General features: G+C 36.6%; 1 protein-coding gene across 1 annotated transcript; it reads right to left on the reverse strand.

The window, feature by feature from the left end:
- Window positions 1-45: 45 nt before the first annotated feature.
- Window positions 46-21862, reverse strand: LOC142241146 (putative oxidoreductase YoxD). The gene is made up of 5 exons (XM_075312899.1): window positions 21245-21862; window positions 18286-18441; window positions 6228-6404; window positions 5791-6158; window positions 46-205 (listed from the first exon to the last, which is right to left on the reverse strand). Exons 1-5 carry the CDS (start codon window positions 21407-21409, stop codon window positions 64-66), a joined length of 1008 nt encoding a protein of 335 aa, XP_075169014.1. The 5' UTR covers window positions 21410-21862; the 3' UTR covers window positions 46-63.
- Window positions 21863-24402: the final 2540 nt, after the last annotated feature.

A 24402-nucleotide genomic window follows, 5' to 3' on the forward strand; every position in this document is an offset into this window, starting at 1 on the left:
CCGATTTAAGATTGTACATACTAATTATTAAGAATATATTTGAAATACTTTTTTACTTATATTTTATAGATTATTGTTACAAATATCCAGGTGGAGAGAGCCTTCTTTTAACACATTTCCTACTTTAGAGGATTTGACGTATTGCTGGTATGAATTTCCCAATATCAGACTAAGAAACCTTTCCTTAATGTAAGTGGGCAGAATTCTGAAAGAAAATAATAAACAAAATGGAAAATATGCTATTAATGTTGAAAAACAGTGTTCAAGAAAATGTTAAGGACTGGAAGCATACTCCTTGCTTGTACACTAAAAAGCATGTGCGGTTCCAAAGATTTTGTCTTTACTTTAACAATTTTGGTATTGATTCCGAGCCAAACAAGCGGAGAATACAAGTAATGATACTTTTAAGACACTATTCTCTTTCAAATTTTGGTTTTGTGTACTTGCTTCTAGGAATTTGAAATTTGAATTTTTCGTTTTTCAGCTTTTTTTCTTCATATACTATCAAAATCCTTTAAAAACGAGTTAACGACAACTTTATTTTCCACATTCAGTCTCGACTTACAGTAGAAATTATGTAATGTTTCAAGTAAAAAACCTCTTTAAAATAAAGTTTTGAAAAATATGTCCTATTTTTGAACGATTTTTTGTTTTGTAGTCAAGATGCAAAAAGACAACAAATTTAAAGACAATTTAATAATTTTAAAGATTTTTCAGAATTATTAAAGTCAAGTCAAGGCTTATCATACAACCGTCGAACGGAACGGACGTGTTTTTTTAATAGCGGATAAAATCATCGTAATAAGTACCTACTACGAATTTCAAGTGTGGTGGGATATTAGGCCACCATGCAGAGAAATTCAAAGACATCCACTGGGTTGCTAACTTCAGGGCCCAGTGGACGGGTATCGACTGAAGTTATAAATTTGGGCAATGACCAAGAGTTAGGCCCAATTAGTCGACCTGTAGACGGGTCGACAGGTGGCGACAATTTGACAAGTCGGACCTTTTCCAAGGTAACGCCATCAAAAGGAGGTAATCCCTCACGAAAGAGATTCAAAGAACGCAGAAATGCTTTGTTTATCCTAAAGAAATTAGGATCAGTCGACCCAAGCACGTTGTCGGCTAAACAAAGCGATTCCTTAAAATGGGCTCAAGGAATTCTTGAGGCTGGAAAAAGGGAACGATCACCGGATGAGCTGCCATCCTCCAAAGGGATCAGCGATCGTTTGCCTCAGTTGCTAAAGACAGCCTTGTGATGGCTATCATAAATAAAGGAGCATTGGACGGTATGGTTCCAAAGCAAAAATGGGGGGAAATTGAGAATGCTTTGTCTGGCGTCTACTCACAGGTGCTGGAAAAGTTTCCCGGCCCAGATCCTCGACACCAAGAGGCTGGTTGGTATCAAGGACGATTTAAGCTAGTCGCATTTGAGGACCAGAGGTCTATAGAATGTTTTAAAGCTGCTCTGATACTAATTGGTGAAGTTTGGGAAGGAGCTGCTCTAGAGTTAGTCGAGAAGAAAGACATACCGGCTAGACCAAGAGCACATGCGTGGATACCTGCAAACCCTCCTGACCCTGAATCTATTTTAAATAGACTGAAACAATGCAATCCAGATCTTCCAACAGCTGATTGGAAGGTTGGCCGTTTGGATGAAGTGGATGGGCCAAGACGGCATGCAGTGTTTATATTGAACACTCAGTCTTTGCCACATCTAGCAAAGTCCCAGGGCCGTGTATGTTATGGCTTTCATTATGTCCAAATGAAGGGTATAAAAACGATCAGCTAAAGGATTCAGAAATGGACAAGCCTCTGTCTGAATCAGAAGTAAGCGGATCCTCTTGCGAAGTCGAGGGGGATACCAAGACATTTGAAGACATGGATAGATACCGTATGCTTGAGGAGGCTTCTACTGCCTCAGAACTCACCAAAGTTGAACCTATGGTTATTGCGAGAGTCACCGATATCTCTGAAGAGGACATTCTTGATGACTCGATTGAAGCGGCTGATGTGACGGTTGTTGAAGATCTCGATGGTCCTACGGATCCTCCAGATAAATCTTCATCATTGTAAGGCTGCATGTGCTGCCTTAAAAGTTCTCCTGATGAAAGGGGACATAGATATAGTTCTTATTCAAGAACCATATGTTTATAAAAACAAAATATGTGAATTAAGTACTCCGGGGTTCAAACTATTGCAGTATACTGGTAATGATGTAAATCGAGCCTGTATAATTGCTAAAAACGAGCTCAATTTGTTTCTGCTTCCTTCAATGTGCAATACAGACACTGTCGTTGCAAGTTTAGAAATAGCCAAATGCAAATATTGGGTATCTTCGGTCTACATGGGACATGACAGGGAGATGCCTCCATATGCCGTTAAGACCTTAGTGGAGGAGTCACTGAAAACAAAGACGAAACTCATTATGGGATGCGATGCGAATGCACATCATAGTATATGGGGAAGTAGTGATACTAATGCAAGGGGAGAGTCGCTAATAGAGTTTATTTTGCGTACTAATCTGGTAGTTTGCAACAAGGGAGATGTCCCAACCTTTGTCACTAAAAACAGGCAAGAGGTTTTGGACATCACCTTGGCCTCGCAAGAACTGAATGAAATGATATCTGAGTGGCAGGTTTTAAGTTTTTTTCTTCGGGAAGCGTACTGGTTGAACTGATTTGCTTGTGAGAAGATTTGTCATCAATGTACCGCCCGATTTTTCTAAATTTGGCCATAAAACTCTTATTTATCAACCGATCTTACGCAAGGTTGGCTAAATGTAATCTTCTATAGCACTAACTATATGTGCAAAGAATCATCGAAATCGGTTCAGATTTAGCTATACCTCTCATATATATGTACCGTCCGATTTTTCTAAATTTGGCTATAAAACCCTTATTTATCAACCGATAGTACTCAAAGTTGGCCAATTTGATTTTCTATAGCACTAACTGTATGTGCAAAATTTCATCGAAATCGGTGCAGATTGAGATATAGCTCCCATATATATGTATAGCCCGATTTTCCCAAATTTGGCCATCGAACCCTTATTTATTAACCGATCTTACTCAAAGTTGGCCAGATCCAGTCCTCTATAGTACTAACGGTATGTGCAAAATTTCATCGAAATCGGTTCAGATCTAGATATAGCTCCCATATATGTATCGCCCGATTTTAAAAAATTTGCCCCTAATAACCTTATGTTTGACCATAAATAGAGGCCTCATTTCTTAACTGATCTTACTCAAATTTTGCACAAGGTAACCTTTTGTGGTATTAATTATACCCTCAAAATAATAAGCAAATTGGTTCAGATTTACATGTATGTATGTTTCGCTCGATTTTTCCCAAATTTGGCCATAATACTCTTATTTATTAACCAATGTTACTCATATTTCAAATTTTGATGTACTAGCCGATCGTATTTATACGTACTTGTAGCTCTTACAAATTCGGATTTATTACCCAGACTAATTGAGCGATTTTCTCTTTTTTAATAAAGGGCTCAATATTAGTGTCATACTCACCCCTTAGGTGCAATATGAACTACAGGCAGTGTTGCCAGAAATAGGGGAAATTCCCTATATGTAGGTTTTTCCTAATATTTAGCGTCTTGTAGAACGTAGGGCCACATTTTTTTACATTTTGGTGGCTCTAGATTAGGAAATTAGAAGCCGGCAAGGCTTGATCTTTAACAATGTGTGGTAACAACAGTTACCACTCGTGCCAAAAAAAAACCAACAAAATTTGAAGATTACCACAAATCTACCAAACAAAGATTTATATAAAATTTTTTGTCAAAACTTTATTCCTGTAGAAAATTTATCAACATTTTATTTCTATAGAAAATTTTGTCAAAATTGTATTTCTACAGAAATTTTTTTCAAAATATTATTTGCATAGAAAATTTTCTCAAAAGTTTATTTCTATGGAATTTTTTCTCAAAATTTTATTTCTATAGAAAATTTTCTCAAAAAAAAAGTGCTTATAAAGGGTGATTCTTTTGAGGTTAGGATTTTCATGCATTAGTATTTGACAGATTACGTGGGATTTCAGACATGGTGTCAAAGAGAAAGATGCTCAGTATGCTTTGACATTTCATCATGAATAGACTTACTAACGAGCAACGCTTGCAAATCATTGAATTTTATTACCAAAATCAGTGGCAGAAAATCCGCTTTTTTATCGACAAATTTTGTTCAGCGATGAGGCTCATTTCTGGTTGAATGGCTACGTAAATAAGCAAAATTGCCGCATTTGGAGTGAAGAGCAACCAGAAGCCGTTCAAGAACTGCCCATGCATCCCGAAAAATGCACTGTTTGGTGTGGTTTGTACGCTGGTGGAATCATTGGACCGTATTTTTTCAAAGATGCTGTTGGACGCAACGTTACGGTGAATGGCGATCGCTATCGTTCGATGCTAACAAACTTTTTGTTGCCAAAAATGGAAGAACTGAACTTAGTTGACATGTGGTTTCAACAAGATGGCGCTACATGCCACACAGCTCGCGATTCTATGGCCATTTTGAGGGAAAACTTCGGAGAACAATTCATCTCAAGAAATGGACCGGTAAGTTGGCCACCAAGATCGTGCGATTTGACGCCTTTAGACTATTTTTTGTGGGGCTACGTCAAGTCTAAAGTCTACAGAAATAAGCCAGCAACTATTCCAGCTTTGGAAGACAACATTACCGAAGAAATTCGGGCTATTCCGGCCGAAATGCTCGAAAAAGTTGCCCAAAATTGGACTTTCCGAATGGACCACCTAAGACGCAGCCGCGGTCAACATTTAAATGAAATTATCTTCAAAAAGTAAATGTCATGGACCAATCTAACGTTTCAAATAAAGAACCGATGAGATTTTGCAAATTTTATGCGTTTTTTTTTTAAAAAAGTTATCAAGCTCTTAACAAATCACCCTTTAGAAACTTTTTCCAAAATTTTATTTCTATAGGGATTTAACAAAAAAAAATACTATTTTGTGTAGATTTCTACCAAGTGTGGCAACCGTGGTGGTAATATAAATTTATTTTCTAGGTTATATACGTTGCATTTTCGTGTTTTAAGATAATAAAGTGCTTAGAACCATTTTGGGTTTGTAAAATTTGTTTAAATTTAACGAAAAATATTGTAGAGAAAATTGTTTGGGAATGTATAAGAAAGTAGGGAACTTTTTTTTGACCTTGTAGGGTAAACCGAACATTTTCCCTGGCAACATGATATGAGCTATAGTCAGATTGAGACAAAGCACCCATAAACATGTACCCCTTAATTTTCTTAAATATGCAACTGCGGTTTATCTCCCAGACCTATATCAATGTTACCCCACAAATGCTTATGATTACTAATTCAGTAAGGGTGGTTTAGGGTATGATATAGTCGGCCCCGCCCGTTAAAAGATTGTTAGAGACCATATACTAACACCATGTATCAAATTCCAACCGGATCGGATGAAATTTGCTCCTCCAAGAGGTTCCGGAGTTCAAATCTGGGGATTCGTTTATATGGGGACTATACGTAAAAGTGGTCCGATATGTCCCATCTGCAATACCATCCGACCTACATTAATAACAACTATTTGTGCCAAGTTTCAAGTCGAAGTTAGCGTGATTTCAACAGACGGACGGACGGACGGACATGCTTAGATCGACTCAGAATTTCACCACGACCCAGAATATACATACTTTATTCGGTCTTAGAGCAATATTTCGATGTGTTAGAAACGGAATGACAAAGTTAATATACCCTCCATCCTATGGTGCAGGGTATATTAATCTTGATACTTACTCCAACAGAATATACATGTAGGTAATCGATGATGGTATCACAAGCTCATCTTCCCCAGCCAACATTCCTTGGACTATTTGTTTTGCCACAGTGTCACCTGGAATACCCTGGGTGATACCATTTAGCCGCACTAATTTCTCCACATGTTTGTTGGTATTCAAAAAGGAGGGCATTACTGTCGTGGCAGTTATATTATGACCTAAGACCATCATTTCCATACGCAGCATAGATGTCAAACGACGTACTGCTACTTTTGTGGCTGCATAAATGCTAAATGAGGGAAACGATAACAGTGCTGAGGCAGATGAAATGTTGACAATATGACCACGGTTCAGCTCTTTCATTTTGGGTAAAAAAATCTGGGTGGTCTGCCAATGACAAGAGATGGTTCTCAATTAGTTTGTTTTTCTGATTTTTTTTTCAGAGTCAGTACTTACATAACAAATTGCACTGATGTTAACATTGATCATGCGAGAAACTTCTTCTAGAGGTGGATTTTCGGCTCTGGACAACATCAGTACTCCAGCATTATTTACTAAAATTGTTGTATCTCCTAAATCGTGTGTTACTTTTTCTTGCAGCTCCTTAACTTGCCTGTAGTCGGAAATATCTACCTAAAAAAAAATAAAAAATTATGTTGATATCTTTCAAAAGTTGCAGCGACCCTTTTTAGTACATATCAGGAGTGATATCTGACGTCTTGAGAACACTAGCATATCTAGTGTGCGGTTTAAGTTTAAATGGGGCCATATTTGCTTGGTATCGTTACAACCCTTGCAATTCTCCCATCGAATATTGGCCATCATAACAGCCTTCTCACGCAGTAAGAGCTTGCAGGTGGCCAGAGGCATACCAACAAATTCTAGTTCCCCTGGAATATGTAAGGTAGTTCGTAGCCTTGCTAACTCATCTGCTTCGCAGTTCCCGGGTATGTTCCTATGGCCAGGCACCCATATTAGGTGAATATTGTACTGCTCAGCCATCTCGTTGAGAGATTTGCGGCAGTCGATGGCCGTTTTCGAACAAAGAGTCCAAGGAGTTTATTGCAGGTTGACTGTCTGAGTATATATTAATGCCAATATTTGTTGGATCAATAAATTCTCAGCGAAGTTGTGACCTCTTTTATTGCTTATATTGTTTCTTTTCTTTCTAAAGAAGTTCCAGATCTTTAGAATATCCTCCGAAACCCATTTGTACATCCAATTTGGAGCCATCGGTGTAGAAAATCTATATAACGTTATTTCCCGGGGTCAGAATCTAATTGACCATCACAATGTTGTCTTCCCGCTAGAAACACGGATTTTTAGACAGAGAAAGAGAAAGTTCGGCGCAGGTCCTGGTAGTGCACCGGTGGATGCCCAATCATAATGCACGCGTTTCTCAACAGAACCCTAAACAAGATAGGTGGCAAAAAAGTTAAAACAAAATAAAAACAAGTATATACGGCCGTAAGTTCGGCCAGGCCGAAGCTTATGTACCCTCCATCATGGATTGCGTAGAAACTTCTTATAAACACTGCCATCCACAATCGAATTACTTAAGTTGCGGTAACGCTTGCCGATGGCAAGGTACCTTAAAACCTCCTCACACCATTTTCTAAATTGTATGTAAGTCCATACGTGGTATATATTAAATCAAAAAAGATCGATCCAATACGTATATAATTCAGTTTGACAAAGTAGACATAAAATTGTGACAAAATTTTCTATAGAAATAAAATTTTAACAAAATTTTCTATAGAAATAAAATTTTCACAAAATTTTCTATAGAAATAAACTTTTGACAAAATTTTCTATAGAAATAAAATCTTGGTAGATTATTTTTGGCTCGAGTGGCAACCATGATTATGAACCGAATAAAATTTAAACAAAATTTTCTATAGAAATAAAATTTTATTATGAACCGAATAAAATTTTAACAAAATTTTCTATAGAAATAAAATTTTGACAAAATTTTCTATAGAAATAAAATTTTGGTAGACTATTTTTGGCTCTAGTGGCAACCATGATTATGAACCGATATGGACCAATTTTTGTGTGATTGGACCAATTTTGGTATGGTTGTTAGCGACCATATACTAAAACCACGTTCCTAATTTGAACCGGATCGGATGAATTTTGCTCCTCCAAGAGGCTCCGGAGGTCAAATCTGGAGAACGTTTTATATGGGGGGCTATATATATTTATGAACCGATGTGGACCAATTTTTGCATGGTTGTTAGAGACCATATACCAACATCATGTACCGAATTTCAGCCGGATCGGATGAAATTTGCTTCTCTTTGAGGCTCCGCAAGCCAAATCTGGGGATCGGTTTATATAGGGGCTATATATAATTATGGACCGATGTGGACCAATTTTTGCATGATTGTTAGAGACCATATACCAACACCATGTACCAAATTTCTGCCGGATCGGATGAAATATGCTTCTCTTAGAGGCTCCGTAAGCCAAATCGGGGGATCGGTTTATATGGGGGCTATATATAATTAAGGACTGATATGGACCAATTTTTGCATGGTTGTTAGAGACCATATACCAACATCATGTACCAAATTTCAGCCGGATCGGATGAAATTTTCTTCTCTTTGAGGCTCCGCAAGCCAAATCTGGGAATCGGTTTATATGGGGGCTATATATAATTATGGACCGATGTGGACCAATTTTTGCATGGTTGTTAGAGACCATATACCAACACCATGTACCAAATTTCAGCCGGATCGGATGAAATATGCTTCTGTTAGAGGCTCCACAAGCCAAATCTGAGGGTCCCTTTATATGGGGGCTTACGTAAAAGAGGACCGATATGGCCCATTTTCAATACCATCCGACCTACATCGATAACAACTACTTGTGCCAAGTTTCAAGTCGATAGCTTGTTTCGTTCGGAAGTTAGCGTGATTTCAACAGACGGACGGACGGACGGACATGCTTAGATCGACTCAGAATTTCACCACGACCCAGAATATATATACTTTATGGGGTCTTAGAGCAATATTTCGATGTGTTACAAACGGAATGACAAAGTTAATATACCCCCATCCTATGATGGAGGGTATAACAAGTGTATACGGGCAGAAGTTCGACTAGGCCTAATCTTATGTACCCTCCACCATGGATTTCATACATTGTTATACTAGAGACTGCCATCGATTGTGGAATTACTTGAGTTGTGGTAACAATTTCCGACTCCAAAACTGTGACTTCAGAATTGAGTTTCAACCGAAAAGTTTTTCAGAGGTGGATTATCCCGTCTCAATAATGATAGTGACATTTCCGAGTGTTTCATAGCTTCTTTTAGTGGTTTCACCGCAATGTTGATCGGCGATAAAAATGAGGTCCCTTGTCAATGAGCTAAACACTCAGTGATGAGTGAGAAGTTCACCACTGTGGTATCACAATGGCCTAATAATAATCTAAGTGATCCTGAAATATCGCCATACTATACCTAATTAAACTTAACCATGGCACATAAGATTCGTGGTGACCCAACTTACAGCCATTTACATCTGTTTGATCTAAAATCCCACTACAATTCAAATACCATTAAAGAAGTCTAAGCGAGGCTATATATTATAATGTACCATTTGGTTCAAATATGCACGATTGTTAGAAAGCATATAAAGGGCCGATGTTGATTTTGAATAAAACACAAACTATTTAGGAAATTATTGTAATTATTATGATATATTGGTATTACTCAATTATGTATGGAACAAAATATCGGCCAAATGCGCGCCGCGACCTCGGTGGCACACGTTCATCCGATGGTCCAAAGGCATGACGCATAATGGAGGTTCTATGGCGTTAATGTGCCGATTATCTCATCCTTTAGCTCTTGAATTGTTGCTGGCTTATCGACGTACACCTTTTCTTTCAAAGAAAAAAGTCCAACGGTGTCAAATCACATGATCTTGGCGGCCAATTGACATCGCCATTACGTGAGATAACACGGCCATTGAATTTGTTGCGCAAAAGAGCCATTGTTTCGTTAGCTGTGTGGCAACTGGAATCGTCCTGCTGAAACCACATATCGTCCACATCCATATCTTCCGATTCGGACCATAAAAAGTTCGTTATCATCTCACGATAGCGAACACCATTCACAGTAACTGCCTGACCGGCCTCATTGTGGAAAAATACGGCCCGATAATGCCGCCAGCCCATAAACCGCACCAAACAGTCACTCTTTGTGGGTGCATTGGTTTTTCGACAATCACTCTTGGATTCTCATTCGCCCAAATGCGGCAATTCTGTTTATTGACGAATCCACTGAGGTGAAAATGTGCCTCATCACTAAAGATGATTTTCTTCAAAAATTGATCATCCACTGTTGCCATTTCTTGGAACCATTCTGCCCATTCACGACGTTTGGAATGGTCAAGAGGCTTTAATTCTTGAGCCAATTGCACCTTGTAAGCGTGTAAATGCAAGTCTTTGTGGATAATGTTCATCAACGACGAGCGTGAGAGGTGCAATTGTTGGGCACGACGACGAGTTGAGGTGGACGGCTCTTCAGCCACACTATCGCGAACAGCAGCAATATTTTCTGCAGTACGAGCTGTTCGAGCATGCACTGGTGTTCTCACATCTTCTCACAAACCGGGTCTGCTCGAATTTTTATACGATTTTTGCGATTGTACGCACATTTGGACGATCAAATTGACCAAAAAAATCACGAAGTGCACGATATGCATTTTGATTTGAACGCCCATTTTCATAATAAGTCTGGATAACTTTAACACGTTGTTGGATTGTCTATCTCTCCATGGTTCAAATTGAGTAAGTCTGAAATAGAGAAATGTCAAATAAAATTCGGAAAAAACTTGGCGTTTAGGTGTGGTTCACATTCAACATCGGCCCTTACAACATCGCGTATGAAATTTCAACGGGATCGGATGAAATTTGCTCCTTCAAAGGACTCCGCAAGCCAAATCCCGTGAACGGTTTATATGGGGGCTATATATAATATGACATGGTTGCGACAACAGCATGTTACATGCCCAACATGTTTGAGGTGGATGTGATGTTTATTTTGAAATACACAGTCTCACACAAGTTTAAATACGGTTAAAAAATTTATATTTTCTTGAAATAATAAAATTTTAAAAAATATACATATATATCCTTTAGTTTTAGTAAATTAATTTGAAAAATAAAAAATTTGTTAATTTTCAAGAAGATTTTTTTGGTGTGGGTTATAAACAACAACAAGAAACAGGTTTAGTTAAGAGGTAAAAAACTCAGGGGTATGAAAACTTGTGTGAGACGGTGTAGCTCCCATTTAGACTGATCTCTATCAATGCAGATCAATAACTTGCCACTATATAAATCAACCTCCTACACTGTTAGAAAAATATGTTTTTCATATGTTCCGATATAAACAAAATGTGTTTTGTTTATATCGGAACAACAAAGGGTTGACGAAAGATATCAACATAACACAGCGAAAGAATCAAAAGAGAACAATTTCTGTGAAACCGCTTGTATGTTGTTTCGGAAAACTGTTTTATGATAAGGCCGAAAATTTTATATGCTTAAGTCTAAATATTATTTAATTTGAATAAAGAGAATATACATTCGGAACCAAGAGAATAGACATATGTTTTCGCCTTGAAAGCAGCATTTTATGTATGTGTGGACATGTGTTTTGTTTATCATTTTGGCATTATGGTGCCCATTTTTATACCCTCCATCATAGGATGGGGGTATATTAACTTTGTCATTCCGTTTGTAACACATCGAAATATTGCTCTAAGACCCCATAAAGTATATATATATTCTGGGTCGTGGTGAAATTCTGAGTCGATCTAAGCATGTCCGTCCGTCCGTCTGTTGAAATCACGCTAACTTCCGAACGAAACAAGCTATCGATTTGAAACTTGGCACAAGTAGTTGTTATTGATGTAGGTTGGATGGTATTGCAAATGGACCATATCGGTCCACTTTTACGTATAGCCCCCATATAAACGGACCCCCAAATTTGGCTTGCGATTGCTCTAAGAGAAGCAAATTTCATCCGATCCGGCTGAAATTTGGTACATGGTGTTAATATATGGTATCTAACTACCATGCAAAAATTGGTCCACATCGGTCCATAATTATATATAACCCCCATATAAACCGATCACCCGATTTGGCTTGCGGAGCCTCTAAGAGAAGCAAATTTCATCCGATCCTGCTGAAATTTGGTACATGGTGTTGGTATATGTTCTCTAATGACCATGCAAAAATTGGTCCACATCGACTCATAACTATATATAGCCCCTATATAAGCCGATCCCCAGATTTGACCTCCGGAGCCTCTTAGAGGAGCAAAATGCATCCGATCCGGTTGAAATTTGGTACGTGGTGTTAGTATATGGTCTCTAACAACCATGCAAGAATTGGTCCATATCGGTCCATAATTATATATAGCCCCCATATAAATCGATCCCCAGATTTGTCCTCCGGAGCCTCTTGGAGGAGCAAAATTCATCCGATCCGGCTGAAATTTGGAACATGGTGTTAAAATGTGGTCTCTAACAAACACGCAAGAATTGGTCGATAGCGGTCCATAATTATATATAGCCCCCATATAAACCGTTCCCCAGATTTGATCTCCGGAGCCTCTTGGAGGAGCAAAATTCATCCGATCCGGTTGAAATTCGCAACGTGGTATTAGTATAAGGCCGCTAATAACTATGCCAAAATTGGTCCATGTCGGTCTATAGTTATATATATAGCCGATCCCCAATCATATAAAAATTGGTCCATATCGGTTCATAATCATGGTTGCCACTCGAGTCAAAAATAATCTACCAAAATTTTATTTCTATAGAAAATTTTTTCAAAATTTTATTTTTATAGAAAATTTTCTATAGAAATTTTTTTCCAAATTTTATTTCTATAGAAAATTTTGTCAGTAGAAGTTTCTACGCAATCCATGGTGAAGGGTACATAAGCTTCGGCCTGGCCGAACTTACGGCCGTATATACTTGTTTTTCTTGGTTCGTTAAAAGAAATCAGGGGTCTTCATAAAAATAACGAAAGGGCACTATTCTCTTTTTAGAGTTGGCACAGTAAAATGAAATAAGGAGGAAATAGTGAAAAATTACACAGTAAAATGTATAAAAACAAAGTTTAGTTCCTCTTTATTAATAAGTAGTCCACGAGGAGTTGAGAGACACCTTCAAATATAAAAGCGGGCATTAAATTCGAGTTTTGCAGCTAAAACAATTTGAAAAGTTTATTTTCCTTAAAATGAATTATTAAAGAAAAATAAAAGGCATTTTAGAGCGATGGTAGAGGTTAGGTTAGGTTAGGTTAGGTGGCAGCCCGATGTATCAGGCTCACTTAGACTATTCAGTCCATTGTGATACCACATTGGTGAACTTCTCTCTTATCACTGAGTGCTGCCCGATTCCATTTTAAGCTCAATGACAAGGGACCTCCTTTTTATCGCCGAGTCCGAACGGCGTTCCACATTGCAGTGAAACCACTTTGAGAAGTTTTGAAACCCTCAGAAATGTCACCAGCATTACTGAGGTGGGATAATCCACCGCTGAAAAACTTTTTGGTGTTCGGTCGAAGCAGGAATCGAACCCACGACCTTGTGTATGCAAGGCGGGCATGCTAACCATTGCACCACGGTGGCTCCCATGGTAGAGGTTAGAGGATGCTAGTAAAAAACTGTTCAGGCCTAAATAAATTTATGTTTATATTATAAAATTATTTATATATGTTTACACTCGACTCCACGTTCTTCTTTTGTTGGAGTTTTTGAATTCCTTTCAAATTTTAAAGTTTTGTACCAAAAACTGTTTTTTGTTACAAAATTGTTATTTTTGCAATAAAAAAATCTGTCAATTTCGTTTATATCAAGCACTGTTACTGACTATAAATCTTTAATAGCCCACATTTCGAAGTTTCATTATAAAAATTTAATATAGTATAAATATAAATGTGTAAATTAAAAAAAAAAAAAAAAAACAAGTATATACGGCCGTAAGTTCGACCAGGCCGAAACTTATGTACCCTCCATCATGGATTGCGTAGACACTTCTTCTAAACACTGCCATCCACAATCGAATTACTTAAGTTGCGGTAACGCTTGCCGATGGCAATGTATCTTAAAACCTCCTAACACCATCTTCTAAATTGTATGTAAGCCCATACGTGGTATATATTAAATCAAAAAAAATCGATCCAATACGTATATAATTCAGTTTGACAAAGTAGACATAAAATTTTGACAAAATTTTCTACAGAAATAAAATTTTAATAAAATTGTCTATAGAAATAAAATTTTCACAAAATTTTCTATAGAAATAAAAATTTTCACTAAATCTTCTATAGAAAGAAAATTTTCACAAAATTTATACAAAAATAAAATTTTGACAAAAATTTCTATAGAAATAAAATTTTGACAAAATTTTCTATAGAAATAAAATATTGGTAGATTATTTTTGGCTTGAGTGGCAACCATGATTATGAACCGAATAAAATTTGAACAAAATTTTCTAAAGAAATAAAATTGTGACAAAATTTTCTATAGAAATAAAATTTTGACAATGATGAAAATTTTATTATGAACCGAATAAAATTTTAACAAAATTTTCTCTAGAAATAAAATTTTGACAAAATTTTTTATAGAAATAAAATTTTGGTAGATTATTTTTGGCTCTAGTGGCAACCATGATTTTGAACCGATATGGACCAATTTTTGTGTGATTGGACCTATTTTGGTATGGTTGTTAGCGACCATATACTAACACCACGTTCCTAATTTGAACCGGATCGAATGAATTTTGCTCCTCCAAGAGGCTCCGGAGGTCAAATCTGGAGAACGTTTTATATGGGGGCTATATATAATTATGGACCGATGTGGACCAATTTTTGCACGGTTGTTAGAGACCATGTTCCAATACCATGTACCAAATTTCAGCCGGATCGGATGCAATTTGCTTCTCTTTGAGGCTCCGCAAGCCAAATCTGGGAATCGGTTTATATGGGGGCTATATATAATTATGGACCGATGTGGACCAATTTTTGCATGGTTGTTAGAGACCATATACCAACACCATGTACCAAATTTTAGCCGGATCGGATGAAATTTACTTCTCTTTTAGGCTTCGCAAGCCAAATCTGGGGATCGGTTTATATGGGGGCTATATATAATTACCGACCGATGTGGACCAATTTTTGCATGGTTGTTAGAGACCATATACCAACACCATATACCAAACTTCAGCCGGATCGGATGAAATATGCTTCTGTTAGAGGCTCCACAAGCCAAATCTGAGGGTCCCTTTATATGGGGGCTATACGTAAAAGTGGACCGATATGGCCCATTTTCAATACCATCCGACCTACATCGATAACAATTACTTGTGCCAAGTTTCAAGTCGATAGCTTGTTTCGTTCGGAAGTTAGCGTGATTTCAACAGACGGACGGACGGACATGCTTAGATCGACTCAGAATTTCACCACGACCCAGAATATATATACTTTATGGGGTCTTAGAGCAATATTTCGATGTGTTACAAACGGAATGACAAAGTTAATATACCCCCATCCTATGATGGAGGGTATAAAAAGTGTTCGGTCGGAGCAGGGATTGAACCCACGACCCTTGGCATGCAAGGCAGACATGCTAACCACTGCTCCATGTGGCAAACACATGTATGTTTCTGTTAAATAATGTTATGTTTGCATGGGCTCGTGGGCGCTGCAAACTATGCTATAAAAATGTAACTTATAACGATAATTATCTACTGGTGACTATAACAGCTACGTAGCCCAGTGGATAGTGTGTTGGCTTACAAACTGTATGGTCCTCGGTTCGATTCTCCGTGCAGGCGAAAAGTAAAATTTAAAAAAATTATAAAAGTGAATAATTTCTTCAACAATATTTGTATTACAGAAAAAGGTGCCAAGAACTAAAATATTTCGTGGAAGTGAAAATTATGTTAGGGAATGAGCACAATCGTCTTTGCGAAAAATTCTTCCAAGCATATAATATTTTTGGGCTCAAAATGCTTCCAAACATGTAATATGTTCACATAAAACAAACACATTAATGTTTCGGCAGTATCCAATAATATATGTGCTTCCTGCAAAATATGTTTGGAACCTATGTTAAAGAAGCGATTTTTTTTTGAGGGTGTATTAACCGAATTTCTGCCCTATTTTATCCATAGCAAAATCCATTTCGAGGAGATGTTTTCAAATAAAATTCCTAAATGAGTTACATGGTGGTGGGTATTAAAGATTCGGCCCATACAAACTATTGACAGCAGATATTTGTTTATTTTTAATAAGCATCTCATCATTTTCGAAGCACTGTCCGATGGCGTTATTATTGAAAACTATGGAACTATTGTAAACAAACAGACGGACATCGCCAAGCCATCTATCCAAGTAACCAGGCTAAAGGTGATATACATTTCTCTTACATAGTCTAACATATGTTGTTCGAACGCAATTGCTACACCCTCAAAAAAAATCGCTTCTTTAACATATGTTCCAAACATATTTTGCAGGAAGCACATATATTATTGCATACTGCCGAAACATTAATATGTTTGTTTTATGTGAACATATTATATGTTTGGAAGCATTTTGAGCCAAAAATATTATATGCTTGGAAGAATTTTTCCCAAACACGATTGTGCTCATTCCCTAACATACTCGTAATTTTCACTTCCACGAAATTTTTTAGTTATTGGCACCTTTTTCTGTAATACAAATAATGTTGAAGAAATTATTCACTTTTATAAATTTTTGAAATTTTACCTTTCGCCTGCACGGAGAATCGAACCGAGGACCATACAGTTTGTAAGCCAACACACTATCCACTGGGCTACGTAGCTGTTATAGTCACCAGTAGATAATTATCGTTATAAGTTACATTTATATAGCATAGTTTGCAGCGCCCACGAGCCCATGCAAACATAACATTATTTAACAGAAACATACATTTGTTTGCCACGTGGAGCAGTGGTTAGCATGTCTGCCTTGCATGCAAAGGATCGTGGGTTCAATCCCTGCTCCGACCGAACATTTTTTTTGTTTTTTTTTTTAATTTACACATTTATATTTATACTATATTATTTTTTTTAAATGAAACATCGAAATGTGCGTTATTAAAGATTTATAGTCAGTAACAGTGCTTGATATAAACGAAATTGAATGATTTTTGGATAAAATATTATTTTTTATTGCAAAAATAACAATCTTGTAATAAAAAACTGTTTTTGTACAAAACTTTAAAATTTGGAAGGAATTCAAACACTCTAACAAAAGAAGAACGTGGAGTCGAGTATAAACATACATACATAATTTTATAATATAAACATAAATTTATTTAGGAGTGAACAGTTTTTTACTAGCATTTAACACCATCGCTCTAAAATTCCTTTTATTTTTCTTTAATAATTCATTTTAAAGAAAATAAACTTTTTAAATTGTTTTAGCTGTAAAAGTCGAACTTAATACCCGCTTTTATATTTGATGGTGTCCGTCAACTCCTCGTGGACTACTTTTTAATAAAGAGAAACTAAACTTTGTTTTTTTACATTTTACTGTGTAATTTTTCACTATTTCCTCCTTATTTCATTTTACCGTCCCAACTCTAAAAAGAGTATAGTGCCCTTTCGTTATTTTTATGAAGACCCCTGATTTCTTTTAACGAACCAAGAAAAAAAATAATGCCAAAATGATAAACAAAACACATGTCCACACATACATAAAATGCTGCTCTCAAGGCGAAAACATAAGCTGTTTGTTTTTCAAATGTCTATTCTCTTGGTTCAGAATGTATATTCTCTTTATTCAAATTAAATAATATTTAGACTTAAACATATCAAATTTTTGGCCTTATCATAAAACAGTTTTCCGAAACAACATACAAGCGGTTTCACAGAAATTGTTCTCTTTTGACTCTTTTGCTGTGTTATATTGATATCTTTCGTCAACTCTCCCGGTTTCCATCTCTATTTCTCTCTATACTCTCTCTGTCGCTTTGAATAAAATATCACAACATATGTATGTTTAGTTGAAATTTGTAAATTTATATATGTTTGTATTCACACATATGATTTTTATGAAACATTCATGCCCCAAACATAATATATTGTAACATATTAACATAGATGTCCCAAACATTTAGTGTTAGTTTAGGAAAATTACATGTTCGCACTTAAATATTATATATAATATTGTGGTTTAAAATCGTGCCCGAAACACATTTTGTTTATATCGGAACATATGAAAAACATATTTTTCTAACAGTGTATAGATATTCATCTTCCCTATATTGAGCTTTATTATCATATAAAATTCAATTAGCCGGCACTTGGTCGTGTTTATCAAATGATCTACCTTAAAGTTATCGATATTTGATAATAAAAAGCATTCGTATTTATTGGGACAAGAGTTTTATGAAAAGCTTTTACAATTTCTATGATAACGATAAATATTTGTTAGCTGTATATTTCGATATCAATAAACTTACCTTATAAGCTTTAGTCTTGACATCATAAAGTCTTGAAATATGCTCTGCAGTTTCTTCAGCCAAAGCATGTTGAACATCTACAATAGCTAGACGGCATCCGCGCTTAGCCAGCTCAATGGCACTTTCACGACCTAGACCTCTAGCCGAACCAGTTATCTACAATACAAGGCGGAAAGAATAGCAAAACAAAACGAAATTATTAAGAGAAAACGGAAGAGAAAAAAACTTTTATATGGTTTACTAAGTCAATAGTTTTTAGAACGAAAATTTTTACTTTATATAAACATAACAGAAAAACACAAACTTATATTGAAATTATTAATTTTTATACCCACCACCATAGAATGGTGATGAGGGTATAATAAGTTTGTCATTCTGTGTGTAACACATCGAAATATCGATTTCCGACTATACAAAGTATATATATTCTTGATCAGGGAGAAATTCTAAGACGATATAAGCATGTCCGTCTGTCTGTCTGTCTGTTGTAATCACGCTACAGCCTTCAATAATGCTATCGTCCTGAAAGTTGGCACAGATTCGGTTTTTGTTTGCAGGCAGGTCAAGTTCGAAGATGGGCTATATCGGTCCAAGTTTTGATATAGTCCCCATATAAACCGATTTCCCGATTTGGGGTCTTGGGCTTATAAAAACCATAGTTTTTATCCAATTTGCCTGAAATTAAAAATCTAGAGGTGATTGAGGACCATAAAAAGGTGCGCCGAAAATTGTGTCCATCGGTGCATGTTTTGGTATAGCCCCAATATAGACCGATCTCCCGATTTTGCTTCTTGGGTGTCTAGAAACTGTTTTTTTTTTCTAAAATTAAAAATCTAGAGTTATTTTAGGACCATAAAGAGGTGTGTCGAAAATGGTCCGTATCGGTCCATGGTTTGGTATAGCCGCCATATAGACCGATCTCCCGATTTTGTTTCTTCTAGAGGTGATTGAGGACCATAAAAAGGTGCGTCGAAAATGGTGTCCATCGTTCCATGTTTTGGTATAGCCCCAATATAGACCAATCTCCCGATTTTGCTTCTTGGGCGTCTAGAAACTGTATTTTTCTAAAATTGAAAATTTAGAGTTATTTTAGGACCATAAAGAGGTGTGTCGAAAATGGTCCGTATCGGTCCATGGTTTGGTATAGCCCCCATATAGACCGATCTCCCGACTTTGCTTTTTGGGCGTCTAGAAACGGTATTTATTACCCGATTTGCCTGAAATTGGAAATCTAGAGGTATTTTGGGACCCCAAATATGTGTGCCGAAATTCAGGTGTATCGGTCCATTTTTTGGTATAACCCCCATATAGACCGATCTCTCGATTTTACTTCTTGGTCGTCTAGAGACTATATTTTCTAGCCGATTTGCTTGAAATTGAAAATCTAGCGGTATTTTAAGATCACAAATAGGTGTGTCGCAAATGGTACCTATTGGTCCATATTTTGGTATGGCCCCCATATAGACCGGTTTACCGACTTTGTTTATTGAGCTTCTAGAATCCGTAGTTTTTATCAAATTTGCCGGAAATTAGAAATATAAACGTACCTTAGGTCCATAAAGAGGTGTGTCGAAAATGGTCCGTATCGGTCCATGTTTTGAAATAGCCCCTATATAGACTGATCTTCCGTTTTTATACCCTCCACCATAGGATGGGGGGTATATTAACTTTGTCATTCCGTTTGTAACACATCGAAATATTGATCTAAGACCCCATAAAGTATATATATTCTGGGTCGTGGTGAAATTCTGAGTCGATCTGAGCATGTCCGTCCATGTCCGTCTGTTGAAATCACGCTAACTTCCGAACGAAATAAGCTATCGACTTGAAACTTGGCACAAGAAGTTGTTTTTGATGTAGGTCGGATGGTATTGCAAATGGGCCAAAGCGGTCCACTTTTACGTATAGCCCCCATATAAACGGACCGCCAAATTTGGCTTGAGAGGCCTCTAAGAGAAGCAAATTTCATCCGATCCGACTGAAATTTGGTACATGGTGTTAGTATATGGTCTCTAACAACCATGCAAAAATTGGTCCATATCGGTCCATAATTTATATAGCCCCCATATAAACCGATCACCAGATTTGACCTCCGAAGCCTCTTGGAAGATCAAAGTTCATCTGATTCAGTTGAAATTTGGTACGTGATGTTAATATATGTGCTCAAACACACATGCAAAAATTGGTCGATATGGGTCCATAATTATATATAGGCCCCATATAGACCGATCCCCAGATTTGACCTCCGGAGCACTTTGGAAGAGCAAAATGCTTCCCATTCGGTTGAAATTTGGTACGTGATGTTAGTATATTGTATCCAACAACCATGCAGGAATTGGTTCCTATCAGTCCATAATTATATATAGCTCCCATAAATATAAACCGATCGCCAGATTTGACCTCCGGTGCCTTTTGGAGAAGCAAAATTCATCCGATCTGGTTGTGGTAGTATATGATATTTAACAACCATGCCAAAAGTGGTTCATATCAGTCCATAATCATTTATAGCCCCCATATAAACCGATCCCGAGATTTGGTTTGGAGCCTCTTGGAGGAGCAAATTTCATCCGAGTGAGTTGAAATTTGTGGATGACAGGATGAAGATTCGGCCAAATGCATGCAAAAGTGTATAGATGGGGGAATATTTTGAACACCAATAAACCGATTTTCGGTAATTAATAGTTGTTTTTGTACTATAATGCCGAAACATAAAAGACAAAGCTTGTAAATCATAATTAAGAAATATAGCCAATACAGTAATTCAAACTGCAATTCGGGTTCTCTTCAACGACATGCCTTTTTCCCTCTATTTTTGTATTGTGTTGTAAATATTGATTATAAGTAGGGGTTATTATTTTATGAGTCATTCTAATCGACCTTAACACTTTCCACTTTATTTTTGTTAACTTTGACTTAGATATTTCATTCACAATATTTTTAAAATTTTTGTTGCTATTACCACTGCTACTTCGTTGTTTAGGGGAACTTGTTTTTGGTCTCTTTTGAACAATTTCACCACTCCGTATACTATGGATGCCACTATAAAAAACGGATAGGCTAATATTAAGCCAGCAAGTGGTAGATTATTAATCACAAACGCCATCATATTAGCCCGCTTTAGCATTTTGAATAATAGAATTTGTTTACAAGAGAATAAGTTAAATATTAATTCGTTTTTTTTGTTGTTAGTTTTTCGATTTAAAGCTTTTTTGAATTGATGGCTTTTTTTATTTTGTTATCGAAGAACGGTTAAATACACATTGAAACTCAAATTCATTCAGCACGTATATTTATAATTTTTTGTAAGATTGGCTATCACATTTAAAATTGTATTCAAACAATGTGTAGAATTCAAGTTCAAACATGTTTTCTTCTAATTTTATATTTTGTTATGGTTTCCAAACAAGTTTCGAAGTATATAACATTGGAGACGATTCATTAATAAAATAAATGTTGATAAAGTTAATGCACATGCATTAAGGGGGAGAAAGGCCTAGAGCCCTTCTTTGACAATCGGAGAACGGTAATCAGCGATCACAACAGCACATTCATGAAGAGGAAACGATGTGTACTAGACGCTGTCTCAATGGAAACTCATTTTATTTAATATTTAAAATGCCTTATATTCTAGATAGTAAAATAATTCTTTTTATACCCACCACCATAGTATGGTGACGGGGGTATAATAAGTTTGTCGTTCCGTTTGTAACACATACACGCAAAAAAAAAAACGTTTGGAAAACGTGTACCTAAAACGTTTTTCTTTTGTTAGAGTTTTTTGAATTGCTTCGAAAATTGTAAACTTTTATCACCAAAAAAATTCGTTTGTTACAAAATTTTTATTTCTTCAATAAAAAAGTTATTTTGAAACAACAACACAGTCCATTCGTTTATATAAAACACTGTTCTTTTCTGACTTTATGTCTTCAATAAGACACATTTTACAGTTCAAAATTTAATATACTACAATGTAATGTTGAATATTTTTTCGGAATCTTCCGAACATATCTGGAATATATGTAAAAAAAAAAAAAACTTTGGTCGAAGCAGGGATCGAACCCACGACCCTTGGCATAGCAACCACTGCTCCACGGTGCCAAACAAAATGTTTGTTTCTGTTAAATAAACTTTGTTTATTCGGTTCGTGGGCGCCGCAAGCTATGCTATATAAATATAACTTATATGGATATTTATCTATTGATGACCATAACAGGTACATAGCTCAGTGGTTAGTGTGTTGGCTTACAAAGTACATGGTCCGCGGTTCGATTCTCCGTCCAGGCGAAAGGTAAAAAAAATTTAAAAATTTATAAAATCGTATAATTTCTTCTACATTGTTGGTTTTACAGGAAAAGGTGTTAAGAACTAAAAAACCTCGTGGATGTGAGGGGAAATGCAATTAGCAAGAAAACATTTTTTTTTGAGTTAGTTTTTATGAAATTGTTTTTACATCCTGGAAAAGAATAAACGTTTATCACAAAAAGTATATACTTTTCTTCCAAATACACTTCCTTACAGCGAAAAGCAAATGAGAAACGAACTTTGCTTGTCTAAAATTTCGTTTGGGAGGAAAGAATTATTTTTTTGCGTGTATAAAGTAAATGGTGGTTAAAATTTCAAGGGCCGATGTTGATTTTGAATAATACACAAACTATTTAGGAAATTATTGTAATTTTATTTTATTATGATATATTGGTATTACTCAATTATGTATGGAACAAAATATCGGCCAAATGGGCGCCGCGACCTCGGTGGCACACCTTCATCCGATGGTCCAAATTTTCGATGACGCTGAGGCATAATGGAGGTTCTATGCCGTTAATGTGCCGAATTATCTCATCCTTTAGCTCTTGAATTGTTGCTGGCTTATCGACGTACACCTTTTCTTTCAAATAAACCCAAAGAAAAAAGTCCAACGGTATCAACTCACACGATCTTGGCGGCCAATTGACATCGCCATTACGTGAGATAACACGGCCATTGAATTTGTTGCGCAAAAGAACCATTGTTTCGTTAGCTGTGTGGCAAGTGGCACCGTCCTGCTGAAACCACATATCGTCCACATCCATATCTTCCAATTCGGGCCATAAAAAGTTCATTATCATCTCACGATAGCGAACACCATTCACAGTAACTGCCTGACCGGCCTCATTTTGGAAAAAATACGGCCCGATGATGCCGCCAGCCCATAAACCGCAACAAACAGTCACTCTTTGTTGGTGCATTGGATTTTCGACAATCACTCTTGGATTCTCATTCGCCCAAATGCGGCAATTCTGTTTATTGACGAATCCACTGAGGTGAAAATGTGCCTCATCACTGAAGATGATTTTCTTCGAAAATTGATCATCCACTGTTGCCATTTCTTGGAACCATTCTGCCCATTCACGACGTCCATGGTTCAAATTGAGTAAGTCTGAAATAGAGAAATGTCAAATAAAATTCGGAAAAACTTGGCGTTTAGGTGTGGTTCACATTCAACACTGGCCCTTACAATTTAACCACCCTTTATATATATTCTTGATCAGGGGGAAATTCTAAGACGATATAACCATGTCCGTCGGTCCGTGTGTCTGTCTGTTGTAATCTTGCTGCAATCTTCAATAATGAATCAATCGTGCTGAAATTTTGCACAAACTCGTCAATTTCGAAGATGGGCTATATCGGTCCAGGTTTTGATATAGTCCCCATATAAACCGACCTCCCGATTTGGGGTCTTTGGCTTATAGAAACCGTAGTTTTTATCCAATTCGACTGAAATTCGAAATCTAGAGGTACTTTAGGACCATAATAGACCGATCTCCCGATTTTATTTCTTGGGTTTCTAGAGTCCGTAGTTTTTATCCAATTTTCCCGAAATTGGAAACCTAGAGGAATTTTAGAACCATAAAGAGGTGTTTCAAAAATGGTGAGTATCGGTCCACGTTTTGGTATAGCTCCCACATAGACCGATCCGAAATCTAGAGGTATCTTAGGACCACAAAAAGTTGTGCCGAACATGGGGTACATCGGTCCATGTTTTGGTATAGCCCCCATATACACCGATCTCCCGATTTTATTTCTTGGGTTTCTAGAGTCCGTAGTTTTTATCCAATTTGCCTCAAATTGACAATCTAA

This window comes from Haematobia irritans, chromosome 5, assembly GCF_050003625.1.
Source record: "Haematobia irritans isolate KBUSLIRL chromosome 5, ASM5000362v1, whole genome shotgun sequence".
Lineage (NCBI taxonomy): Eukaryota > Metazoa > Arthropoda > Insecta > Diptera > Muscidae > Haematobia > Haematobia irritans.